Source organism: Euleptes europaea, chromosome 2, assembly GCF_029931775.1.
Source record: "Euleptes europaea isolate rEulEur1 chromosome 2, rEulEur1.hap1, whole genome shotgun sequence".
Lineage (NCBI taxonomy): Eukaryota > Metazoa > Chordata > Lepidosauria > Squamata > Sphaerodactylidae > Euleptes > Euleptes europaea.
The window spans coordinates 126,391,342-126,403,535 of NC_079313.1; the positions used below are offsets into that span (position 1 = coordinate 126,391,342).

The 12,194-nt window shown below is 44.7% G+C and overlaps 1 protein-coding gene across 1 annotated transcript in view; it reads left to right on the plus strand.

Annotated features, from left to right (window-relative positions):
* NELFCD (negative elongation factor complex member C/D) overlaps nt 1-11,214 on the plus strand; it is a 28,022-nt gene extending 16,808 nt beyond the window's left edge. Inside the window, exons 9-15 of the mRNA XM_056844005.1 lie at nt 1,499-1,633; nt 2,889-3,028; nt 4,571-4,685; nt 6,220-6,315; nt 7,925-8,065; nt 9,422-9,551; nt 11,169-11,214. Coding sequence (XP_056699983.1) covers nt 1,499-1,633; nt 2,889-3,028; nt 4,571-4,685; nt 6,220-6,315; nt 7,925-8,065; nt 9,422-9,551; nt 11,169-11,203 — 792 coding nt within the window. The 3' untranslated portion in view covers nt 11,204-11,214. The remainder of the gene's footprint in view (nt 1-1,498; nt 1,634-2,888; nt 3,029-4,570; nt 4,686-6,219; nt 6,316-7,924; nt 8,066-9,421; nt 9,552-11,168) is intronic.
* The last annotated feature ends 980 nt before the right edge of the window (nt 11,215-12,194 follow it).

Here is a 12,194-nt window from a genome sequence, read left to right on the forward strand (position 1 = left end):
CCGGAGCGGCCTGGGGGCGGCCTCCTGCGGCTGCAGGAAAGCCGCCCCCACCGGGCCTGTGCCGCTTTTGCCGCCAGGAGCCGGTCAGGTAAGCCTGCGGGGGGGGGGGGGGAGGAGTTATAAGCCGACCCTCGGCTTATACGCGGGTGCCTAATTTTTCCCCATTTTGGGGGAGAAATTAGGCACCTCGGCTTATAAGCGGGTCGGCTTATACACGGGTATATACGGTAGTACAAATTAGGATCTATCTTTCCTTTCCTTTATCCCTTAAAAGCCCCTTGATCCATTGATCTTGCAAAGCGTAATTTTAGATCTAATGTTTGAGGGATGTAAGGACTGAAATAAATTTTGCCACCGACAATGTAGCCTTGGGATCCCCATCACTTTAAAAAAAAGCCATTATGTCAGACACAGAGGCATTATATTTATATGTTAAGAGGGGAAAGATATAACGTGATCTAAGTTCCTCATAAAAGTGGCATTCCAAAAGAGCATGAGCTAATGAATCAATAGAGCCAGAAGAGTTAGGACAGGTCCTGTCTGGGTATGGCATATTCAAAATTCTGCCTTGCATGACCATAGAGGGGTTTGCATTCACTCTAGCTAAACAGAAGGCTGTAGAAAGAGCCAGCATGATATAGTGGTTAAGAGCAGTGGTTTGGAGTGGTGGAGCCTGAACTGGAGAACCAAATTTGATTCCCCACTCCTCCACATGAGCGGCAGAGGCTAATCTGGTGAACTGGGTTCATTTCCCCACTCCTACACACGAAGCCAGCTGGGTAACCTTGGGCAAGTCACGCTCTCTCAGCCTCACCTACCTCACAGTGTGTGTGTTGTGGGGAGGGGAAGGGAAGATGATTGTAAGCCGGTTTGGTTCTGCCTTAAGTGGTAGAGAAAGTCGGCATATAAAAACCAACTCCTCTTCTTCAAATAATAAGTATAAGCGGGCAAACCATGTGGTGGTAGTATTCCTAAAAACTGAGATGAACAAACGTGGCAAGTAAGAAAAGTAGTACTGTTATAATCGAGCTCTTTAATGCGCTTTTTAACTTTGCAGGGTCTATCTTGTTAAGACAGGTTTCTCAGTGTCTTGTTGGTTGTGGAATATTCATGTATGCTGCTAGTTACAAATAGCTATTTATTTTTAATTGTCCTTTTACTAAATACTGACGGATGAAATTTACTTCTCTGTGAATAGAAAAAGTGCATGTAATCTGTAGATCCAAAGTGCCACAAGCAGAGTGGATCTCATAGAATGCTGCAGTCCAGTGTGCTGCGTGGAATTTTGCTCCTGGGGTTAGGGGAATTTTGCGTGTGGGGGGTGCATTGGGAGGAGAAGCATCGGCACCTCCCCCCCCCGCTTCACCACCAAAAATGCCATTCGACCATCATGAATGCTGTTAGCCCACTGACTGACAGTGCACGTTTGAATTTACTTCCATATGTTCAAACGGGTTTTGAAATTGTCATAAGATAATTCTCGCCTCTTTCTGTGCAGATTCGAGTGCCTGCTTTCTTGGATCTCTTCATGCTCTCATTGTTTAAACCTGGCGCTAAGATCAATCAGGACCATAAGCACAAATATATCCATATTCTGGCATATGCAGCTAGTGTTGTAGAAACATGGAAAAAGGTAAACTCAGTTTGGAGCAGACCACTGCTGCTTTGGGGGTAAATTCTGTGATTAAAACTGGGGAAAGAATGTGTCATATTATGCTTCATAATTTAGAATAGGTCCTCAGCATGGTGCCTGTGGGGGCCATGGGGCCTGCTGACACTTTCCCTGGTGCCTGCCAAATGTTTTAAGAAAATGGGTGGGGCCAGGTGAGGATTTTGTCCAGCAGGGCTTCTGATTGGTCACTGGAAATCTGATTGGCTGTGCAGATTTTTAAAAAAAAAATGTTTCTTTGGCGGCAGCTGCCACCACAGCACAAGGATCTTCACTGCATGGCTGGAGGTAGGCTGCAGGTATAAAAGACAGCATATTAAAAGAACATGTTCATTTTAAAAGGAATCCTGTTGAGTAGAGCTTCTTCATGAAATGTTGAAGAGTTACTTTTAGAGTTGTGCATAACCTCACTCCTTGGCATTTTGTGATTGGCTCTGCCCTCTGCGGTTGTACCCACCACCCTTTCAGAATTCTAAAGGTTGGCAAGCCCAAAAGATTAGGGACCCCGATTTAGAATAAAGCTATAAGGCTTGACTTTCAACTCTCCAGATGTAGTCAAACCAGCAAAACTTTTTTCTCCATGTAAATAAGGAACAGTCAAAGTGGTTTCTGTATGCTCAGTAATCTGTATATCATGAAAAATGGGCCAGTATTAGAATCAACAAAGACAGTAGTTTGCTAATATTTAGAGCTATCTGGATTATAATTCCACTAAAATTATATTCTTAGCATGTCTTCCTTTCACCTCTTCTTTGAATATGGCACCCTTTGTGGTAGATGGTTTATGGATTTATTTAAGGATGTGTGCACATATCTACTTTAATATAGAAAACCCTGCCTCCGTGCAAAGGAAGCATATGATTCTTCCAGCCCTAACAAGTTGTTAATTCTATGTAAATGAGTTGGGATTATAAATGCTCATGCCAGTATAGTATCATTATATTAGATATCTGAATGGATAATCTTCTGCCTTATCTAAAAAGTTACCATTTCTTCATGGTATTAAATTTGGAGTAGTTTTGTGTGTTTTCTAATTAGTTAATCCAATCTGGGAAATATCACAGGTGAAGTGCACATAGGGACCTCAAAGTGTTCACTTTTCAAAAAGGTTGTCAAAGTGAACGTTGTACTCTGTACTAGCATTTAAAAGCAATTTAAATGTGAGGGGGGTTGTTTGTTTTGTTTTTGCTTCCCAAACTATATTTTGTAACATTCCTAGAACAAGCGAGTGAGCATAAATAAAGATGAGCTCAAGTCCACTTCAAAAGCCATTGAAACGGTTCATAATCTCTGCTGTAATGAGAATAAAGGAGCTTCTGAACTTGTGGCGGAACTAAGCACCCTTTACCAATGTATCAGGTAAATACTTCCTTTGGATAAAAGTTCAGACTCATTCGCATAAGCTCAGAGCGTGCATTAAACAACGTTTTAAGGAAACATGGTGTTCTTTGTAAAATCTTCCACTTGCTCTGCTTCAAAGCAATGTATGGAGGGAGCAGAGAAATTTGCAGGGCCAGTCTTTATGACAGTGAACGTCTTCCTTTTGCTGAAATGGTGTTTCCTTTAAACGCAACACAAACGTTCTGTTCTGCATTCTCAAAATTTTGGGGGAAAAATCTGTGTCTCAGAAGCGTATGTCTGAATCCTTTATGTTTAATTCCATCGTGTTTCCTCACTCCTTAAGCTGTGGTTTTCTGCACTGAAGAAAATTACTGCCTTCTGCTGTGGCATTACTAGATAATGTTCTGGTAGCCAAATTTGCTCAATATCACTTCACTCTTTACTTTCTTTCTTTCTTTCTTTCTGAATACTTGAGTTAAAGTCCTGCAAGCTGATGTACCTGAGTGATTCTGGGGCTACATGACCTTATTCCGTTACATAGCAAGTAGCAATTTAGATTCTTTTTATGGGAAGTCCTTTCTCTGCTTATTAAGACAGGTGTCATCTTCAGTGTTTAAAGAACTGCACCTTTTTCCTTGAATGAGTCAGATTGCTCTGTAAATCAGAGTATTGGCAGCCAGACCAGAACAGCAAAGAGGCTGTATCAGACTAGAAGAATTACATCGAACTCTTTGGTAGGGTATGAGCTTTATCAAAATGTTTGGTAGGGTATGAGCTTGTGTGAGTCACAGCTCACTTCTGAAGAAGTGAACTGTGACTCACGAAAGCTCATACCTTGCCAGAAATTTTGTTTGTCTTTACGGTACTACTGGACTCTTGCTCTTTTCTCCTGCTACAGACAGACTAACATGGCTACCCATCGTGATCTACCTCAGAAATTATGTGTGTGTGGGAAACCATGACTAAATAGGGATGACAGACTGGGGAACTGTAGGGGGTTTGCCAGTGCTTCACTTGGAACATCAGTAGTTTCATCAGTAAATGGAGATCTGGCGAAAGAGATCTGGCCCACATTCTTAATATAAAATTTTGAGTTTAAACTTAGGTTTAGAGCCCACAGATCCAGATGTGCTTTGCTCTGGAACAGAGAACCCTCTGCCATGCAACAGAGTCTCCGTGCTTTGGAAGAAAGTTCCACTGTTAGAAGATCCTTGAGATACAACCCACTGTGCTGCTTAATTTGTAGGACAGAAGCCTGAACCTGGCATGTTTAATATGGTTTCCCTAGGAGCCAACGTGGTGTAGTGGTTAAGAGCAGTGGTTTGGAGCGGCGGACACTAATCTGGTGAACTGGGTTGGTTCCCCCACTCCTCCCCTCTCCTCCAGCTGGGTAACCTTGGGCTAGTCACAGCTTTCTTAGAGTTCTCTCAGCCCCACCTACCTTACAGGGTGTCTGTTGTGGAGAGAGGGAAGGTGATTGTAAGCCAGTTTGATTCTTCCTTAAGCAGTAGAGAAAGTTGGCATATAAAAATAACTCTTCTTCTTCTTCTGTATCGTTAGGTTTCCAGTAGTGGCAATGGGGGTGCTGAAATGGGTCGATTGGACAGTGTCAGAGCCCCGCTATTTCCAGCTTCAGACAGATCATACTCCAGTGCACTTGGCACTGTTGGACGAGGTAAGACTTAGGGCTGTGTGTTTGTGTGTGTGTGTATTTTTTTCTAGATTAACAGTGTGATCCTAAGGAAACTTTCCTGGGAGTAAGGCCCATTGAATAGACCTCAGCTAGAATTCTGAGGGTTGTTGTCTAAATGTGCTCCCAGAAAAGCTGCAGTCTGTGTCCTGAGTAATACTGATTGTTGTAGTGGTGGAAAGGGGTAAACAGCCATGCACGGCATGTAAACCCTCTTCCTGGTCACAGGAAAGCCTACTTGGGACACACTTTGGCTTCTGTGAATTCCCCATGTATTGTATGCACACACTTCCAGGTGTTTCCTTTGTACCTATAAGTGTTAAGAAACATGGGGGTGGGGGAGATGGTTTTAAATGTTAAAGTTGCTGAACTCCAGACTTGGTAACAAATTCTCTGTTCGCCTGTGCTCGTGCCGAATTGTGAAATCCACACAGCGCCTTGGTGGGAAAGTGAGAGCTTTTGAAAAGAAGCAGTTCATGCTCTTTGCCTCACTTTGCCCTCCCTCCATTTCTGACAGCATCATTTTCTTGAAGCTTTCTTGTAGCTGTGAAAATCATGAAGTAAGCAGCCAAGGAACGGCTTAGAAATCTACAAAAGGCAGCTCACAAACATTGCATCAGTTGGGTGCTATGCAGGGATGAGTTTGTGTTTGTTTATTTTAATTAACCCAACAGAAAGAATTAAAATACATAACAGAATATAACAACAGTGGTGGCACGTTTACAAATAAGCCCCCGTAAAACGTTCCCAAATATCTAAAATGTGTCCATTAACAATTGTCGTCTATATGCCATACGTTCAAATGCTGATTAAGTTGCAAGGTCCTCAGTCCATTGGATTACTGGGCATGGGCGTTTATCTTAAGCGTATGCTTTGGGCCTGTCCAGTTATTTGATCTTTTGGGGAGAAAGTAATTATTCATATCACTTTGTATTAGAATATTCATTAAATTTTGTGGATGCTTATGTACTTTTCAACTATTCACCTGTCTCCTGAAGACTAAGCGATGGTCAATGAAAATGTACCCTCTGTGCCGTTACTGTTGCTAAAAGGTTTATATTATAACGCGGGGACGAGTTTGTGTTATAAGAATTCCGAGTTAACTGGTTCTTGTAGGTTATCCGGGCTGTGTAACCGTGGTCTTGGTATTTTCTTTCCTGACGTTTCGCTAGCAGCTGTGGCAGGCATCTTCAGAGGAGTAACACTGAAGGACAATGTCTCTCAGTGTCAAGTGTGTAGGAAGAAACGTCAGGAAAAAAATACCAAGACCACGGTTACACAGCCCGGATAACCTACAAGAACCAATGAACTCTGACCGTGAAAGCCTTCGACAATATTCCAAGTTAACTGTTTGAAAATTCTTGGCACTAATCATTTTTGGTTGGCAGTCTTGATTCGTTTGTTTGTTTTGTTTGTTTGTTTTAAAAAGTGCTCTAGGACGAGGGGTTTTAGTGTGCAGCTGTCGGCCAGGTTTTGTGCTAATGTTGGGCATCATACGGATTGACGTTCTGTTTTGCAGATCAGCACGTGCCATCAACTGCTTCACCCTCTGGTCTTGCAACTCCTTGTCAAACTCTTTGAAACTGAGCACTCTCAGCTTGACGTCATGGAGCAGGTGACGAAAATTAAAAGATTGGGGGTGGGGGAGACAGCTGGAACAGAAGTTCAGTTTTCTGGGGCGGGGTATATCCAGATGAAGTCCAGATCAGTCGTCTGGCTTGTGTTGGAGGAAGCAAAAGCTCCAGGTGAGGAGGAAATGTGCCCAGGAAGGGCTTTCAAGTCAAAATCCTTCCAAAATAAAGCAAAGGAAAGAGAAGCATCTCTTGGAGGTGATTTCATTAAGGTAGTCTGAGGTCCCCAGAGGTCCTTTTTTGTTAGGCAAGGCTGCTGAATAGTGTGCCTAACAACGCGCGGATGGGATCACGATGTTTAGGAGTCATAGACATGGAGCCGACTGTGCTTGATTTGAGTCATTTCTCTGAGGACCTCTCCTTTGCTCCAGAGCTGCTCCTTTCCACAGCTGAACTGGCTGGCCGTTGTATTTCATGATGAAAATTCAGTCGTATCAAGTGATCTACTCCTGCCTGTCCACCTGCTCAGCTTACTTTCATGCATCCTGCAGACACCCTCCGGGACAATTTTCTGAATTGGGGCTTGCCAGACTTAGAGTTTCAGAGCGTAGACGGGCTGCAATGGCCCAAAGGGGTAGCGGAGACTGATGTCAACAAAATGGAGACAAGAATGGTCATGGCCACGCTCAGTAAACCTGAGCTCAGAGAGCGCCGAAAGAGTGCTCCTCCAGCCCCAAATCACTGAAGCAGCTGTCAAAACTTCCCCAGGAGAGACAGTTTGGCGTAGTGGTTAGAGTGCTGGACTAGGATCCAGGAGACCCAGGTTCGAATCCCCGCTCTGCCATGGAAACTTGCTGGATAACATTGGGCTGAGAGCCAGCGTCGTGTAGTGGTTTAAAGCAGTGGTCTCTGATCTGAATTACTGGGTTTGATTCCCTACTCCTCCAAATGAGCGGCGGATGCTAATCTGGTGAACCGGGTTGGTTTCCCCACTCCTCCACATGAAACCAGCTGGGTGACCTTGGGCTACTCACAGCTCTCAGAGCTCTCTCAGCCCCACCCACCTCACAGGGTGTCTGTTGTGGGGAGGGGAAGGGAAGGCGATTGTAAACCGGTTTGATTCTGCCTTAAGTGGTAGAGAAAGTTGGCATATAAAAACCAACTCTTCTTCTTCACTCTCTCTCAGCCTAACGTACCTCACAGGGTTGTCATGAGGATAAAATGGAAGAAGGGAGAATGTTGTAAGCTCCTTTGGGTCCCCATTGGGTAGAAAGGCGGGGTACAAATAAAATAAAGGCTCCTGGAAGCTTCTCTGCAGGTGTAGCTTCATTTAGAGGTGAACTGTACTGGAAAGAGAAAACAGAAAAGGGCTGGAGCAAGGTATGTGTGGGGGGGTTGCTTTGCTCCAGCAAGGCAACTGACAGTGCAATCCTAAACAGAGTTACTCCCATCTAAGCCCATTTAAATGAATGGGTTCAAACTGGAGTTTTTAGGATTGCACTGAAAGTTCTGTTGAGCAAGTTTGGGAATTCTTTGTTACAAAATTACCCGGACCTGCATCTCCTCATTGTAAGGTGTAAATTGGGAGTGGAACAATGATGGCCCATTAGGTAGCTCAGCATCGAATGCTTTGTCTTGTCTTTGCCCTTTCAGCTGGAGCTCAAAAAGACCCTGCTGGACAGGATGGTTCACTTGCTGAGTCGAGGATACGTCCTTCCCGTGGTCGGCTATATCCGCAAGTGTCTCGAGAAGCTGGACACGGACATCTCTTTGATCAGATACTTTGTGACTGAGGTTGGTGAATCCCTGGAAGGCTGGGGCAGAAGAGAGGGGTCTCTTTATTTCAGGCCTTTTCATGCTCACTGTGGCTCAGTGGTAGAGCATCTGCTTGGCAGATGCAGAAGGTCCCAAGTTCAGTCCCCAGTATCTCTAGTTAAAGGGACTAGGCAAGTAGGTGATGGGAAAGACCTCAGCCTGAGACCTTGGAGAGCCACTGCCGGTCAGTAGACAGGACTGACTTTGATGGACCGAGGGTCTGATTCAGTATAAGGCAGCTTCATATGTACTGATTAGGTGGCAAGAACTGGCTTGACTTGGGCCTTTTGCTCATCTTGTGGTATAGTCTACCAGATGTATTAAGGAAGGCACCTTCCTTCTTTCAGTGGAGCATTTGAGTGCAGATGAACAAACTCTGTCAGAGGATTGGTGTGGGGTTGGCTGTTGGTAGTGGTGAATGGGCTTTGCTCGCCATCTTTATGTTTGTTCCACATCATTTGCTGGGAAGTAGTCTCCAATCTTAGATTGCTTGGAAGCTGGTAGGAGGGTGTGAAATTCAAAACAGATAAACGGAAGTATTTCTTCCCACAATGCATAGTTAAATTGTTAAACTCCCTGCCCCAAGATGTGGTGTGATGGCTGCCAACTTGGAAGGCTTTAAGAGGGGAGTGAACATGTTCATGGCTACTAGTTAAAATGGATACTAGTCATGATGCATACCTATTCTCTCCAAGATCAGAGGAGCATGCCTATTATATTAGGTTCTTTGGAACACAGGCAGGATAATGCTGCTGCAGTCGTCTTGCTTGTGGGCTTCCAAGAGGCACCTGGTTGGCCACTGTGTGAACAGACTGCTGGACCTGATGGGCCTTGGTCTGGTCCAGCATGGCCTTTCTTATGTTTTTATATAATCCTCAGAGTCTCTCACCGTTTGAAAGGTCCCATGGTGTAATTTATCAGGCCGGAGTGTCCTCCCCCCAATAACTCCTCTTCCTTAACTCCAGTAATTTACAGTCCTGAGCCATCCTGAAGTCCTGAGGTCAGTGCACTCCTTAGACTAGTTAAAAAGAACAAAAATCCTGGGAGCTCAAACGCTTAACACTCCTGCCGTGGCGCCATCTTGCCTCCCAAGAGTTATCAACCTTGCACCACCACGTCTTTGCCTTGGCTGAAACATCATCAAGCTGCTGTCCCCTCCAGTATCTTGTACAACATATGCACACAAGCTGACTTCATAGCTGCCTGCACATATGCAGGATTCTGTTAACTGTCAAATTGATTCCAGAGGGGGGAGCGGGAAGCATCGGACAATGTCTTTATTTCATTTTGAAGAGTCAAACCTGCAGACTCCCTGATAACTCGGTATCTCTTCAGGTATTGGATGTGATTGCCCCTCCGTACACCTCTGACTTTGTGCAGCTTTTCCTCCCAATCCTGGAGAACGACAGCATTGCAGGCACTATCAAGACAGAAGGCGAGCATGACCCCGTCACGGAATTCATAGGTATGACGTTTCATTTGGGCATTGAATTGCCAAATTGGTTTACTTGATCCGTACGAGTCTAGAAACTTCACTTAGCGAACATGGAAACCTGGGGGGGGGGGGGGAGGGAACCTGAAAGGTCGGTAGGAGCATGGAAACACCATGTGGAAGCCAAAATAAAAAACAGGGAGAGAACATAAGTGGCCTTAGTCATGCAAACATTGTATACTAATAAACTGAAGCTTAATCCCAACAAGATGGAAGTGCTACTGGTGAGTGTAAGGTCTGACCCAGTATTTAAGGTGCTAGCTATTCTGGATGGGGTTGCACTCCCCTTGAAGGAACAGGTCCATCTTCTGTGGTTGCTCTTGGATCCAGGCCTCCTGCTGGATAGGCAAGTGGCAGCTGCGGCCAGGAGCGCTTTTACCAGCTTTGACTGGTTAGGCAGCTGCAGCCCTTCCTGGGTGGAAGAGATGTGGCCACAGCGGTGTACGCTCTGGTTACGTCCAGATTAGATTACAATCTACATTGTTTGGAAACTTCAGTGGGTGCAGACTGCTGCAGCCAGGATGTTGACTGAAGTGGGTCACAGGGACCATAGTACTCCAGTCTTGGCTCATCGACACTGGCTCCCAGTTTGGTTCCGGGCACAACTCAAGGTGCTGGTGCTGACCTTTAAAGCCTGTGGTTTGGGGCTGGTGCTTTTGCTTCCACGAGTCCTTAAGGTGGGAGAAGAGGACTCATATTGTTTGATAGGATCAACCCCAGTATCTCAGTGGAGTGGTTAGGAGAGGTAGGAATAGGGGGGTTGGTCTTGTGGTCCACTGTTTCCATGCCTGTTGGGTGGGCTGGGTTTCAGAAGACGGCTCTGGAGGTTCAGCCCCATGAGACATAAAATAGGGGGGCCCGTCCTGCTTCCCATGCTGCGGAACAGCCGTGGCTCAGTGGTAGAGCATCTGCTCGGCATGCAGAAGGTCCCAGTTTCAATCCCCAGCATCTCCAATTAGGGGCTTGGCAAGTGGGTGATGTGAAGAACCTCTGCCTGAGACCCTGGAGAGCCGCTGCCAGTCTGAGTAGACAATTCTGACTTGGATGGACCAAGGGTCTGATTCAGTATAAGGCAACTTCATGTGTTCATGTGACCAACACACCTGAAGGACCACCTACTCCCTTATGAATCTACCTGACCACAGCAGTCATCTTTGGATGGCCTGCATCGGGTGCCCCCACCTTCTGAGATTGGGTGGGTGGCAACCCAGGAGAAGGCCTTCTCCATTGTGGCACCAAAACTCTGGAACTCTCTCCCCAGGGAGATTCGCCTGTCCCCTTCTGTTGCTGTCTTCCATCGGGGGGGGGGGGGAAGAATTTGTTGTTTGTTGATCCCTTCTTCCTCCCCAGTGTTTCAACTGTTGTTCATTTATCTTTCGTACTTATTTTTAAGCTTTAGTTTTAACTTGATTTAATGATGTATTTGTCTGTTGGTTTTAATGGCTTTTAAGATGAGATTTTAATTTGTATGTTTTAATTGTGTTAGCCGCCTCGGTGGCCCTAGAAGAGCAGAAAGGCGGGATTTTAAAAAATCTTGTTAATAATAGTATTGTATGAGATTAATATGCCTTGTTGCTTTTGTTTTAAAAGCGCATTGTAAATCAAACTTCATCATGGTCAACTGAAGCAGGAAAAGCAGCAGTCCCGATTCCGTCAACGGTGCATCCTTTGTGTGTTGCAGCGTTGGATGGTAAGAATGGCATCCAACAAAGAAGAAAGGAACTGTGGTAATTCCAGTTTACTGAGGACTTCACACCAGTTAAATTAAAGTTTGATTTATTTAGGGAACAGGATCCCCCCTATGACTTCAGAGGATCAGTTGAATTGCCAGCCCCAAAATCTTAGACATTTGGTAGAGTTGGGAGGCAATGGAGTATCACATACTTGTGAATGCAGATGCAAGACCTGTGTTTGCATAGCAAATGGAAAGTGGGTGATGCAACAGTTAACAGAATTGCTTCTAAAGATGTTTCCTGTGGGGGTGGGACATGCTTTTAATTTCAGACACGGAAGAATCTGCGCTACCCCCCCCCCCATTCTGCATTGCATGCACAGGTGATCTGTGGCTAGAAAAGTGTTGCGCTAATAGACTATACAAGCTGTTTTATTCCTAACAATCGTATGTCATCTCGTGACAAAGCTGGTGGTTTATCTGTCAGATTTACTCTCCTATTCAGAAATGTCTTAAGTAACGCTGGCAATGGAAGAACTGACCCTAGTCATCCAGTTAAATCAATGAATTGTCTTTTATTCTTTGTCGCAGAGCAGTTGTGGTACTCTTTTGGTAAATAATGATTTGCAGATTCCTTTTTTTTTTGTAATGTCAACTCCTTCAGCACAGATATTTATACATAACCACTAGTTCTCTGCAGGTCCTCTTGAAGAAACACTGTTCTATTGTGTATTTATACATTTTTAAAGTTAACCGTTGCTAGAAGTTTCAGTACCACATGAAAACTGGTATTGTGACAGTATCTGGAAGTGTAGGACCAATGTAGCATTCTGCAGGCTAGTACTGCTTTTTTACTAGCCAAGTGCAGCAAGGAATATGAGTTTTTAATAAATTTTGGTTTTTTGGAGGGAACGTTGCCTTATTTCAGGTGTTTAACTGTAACA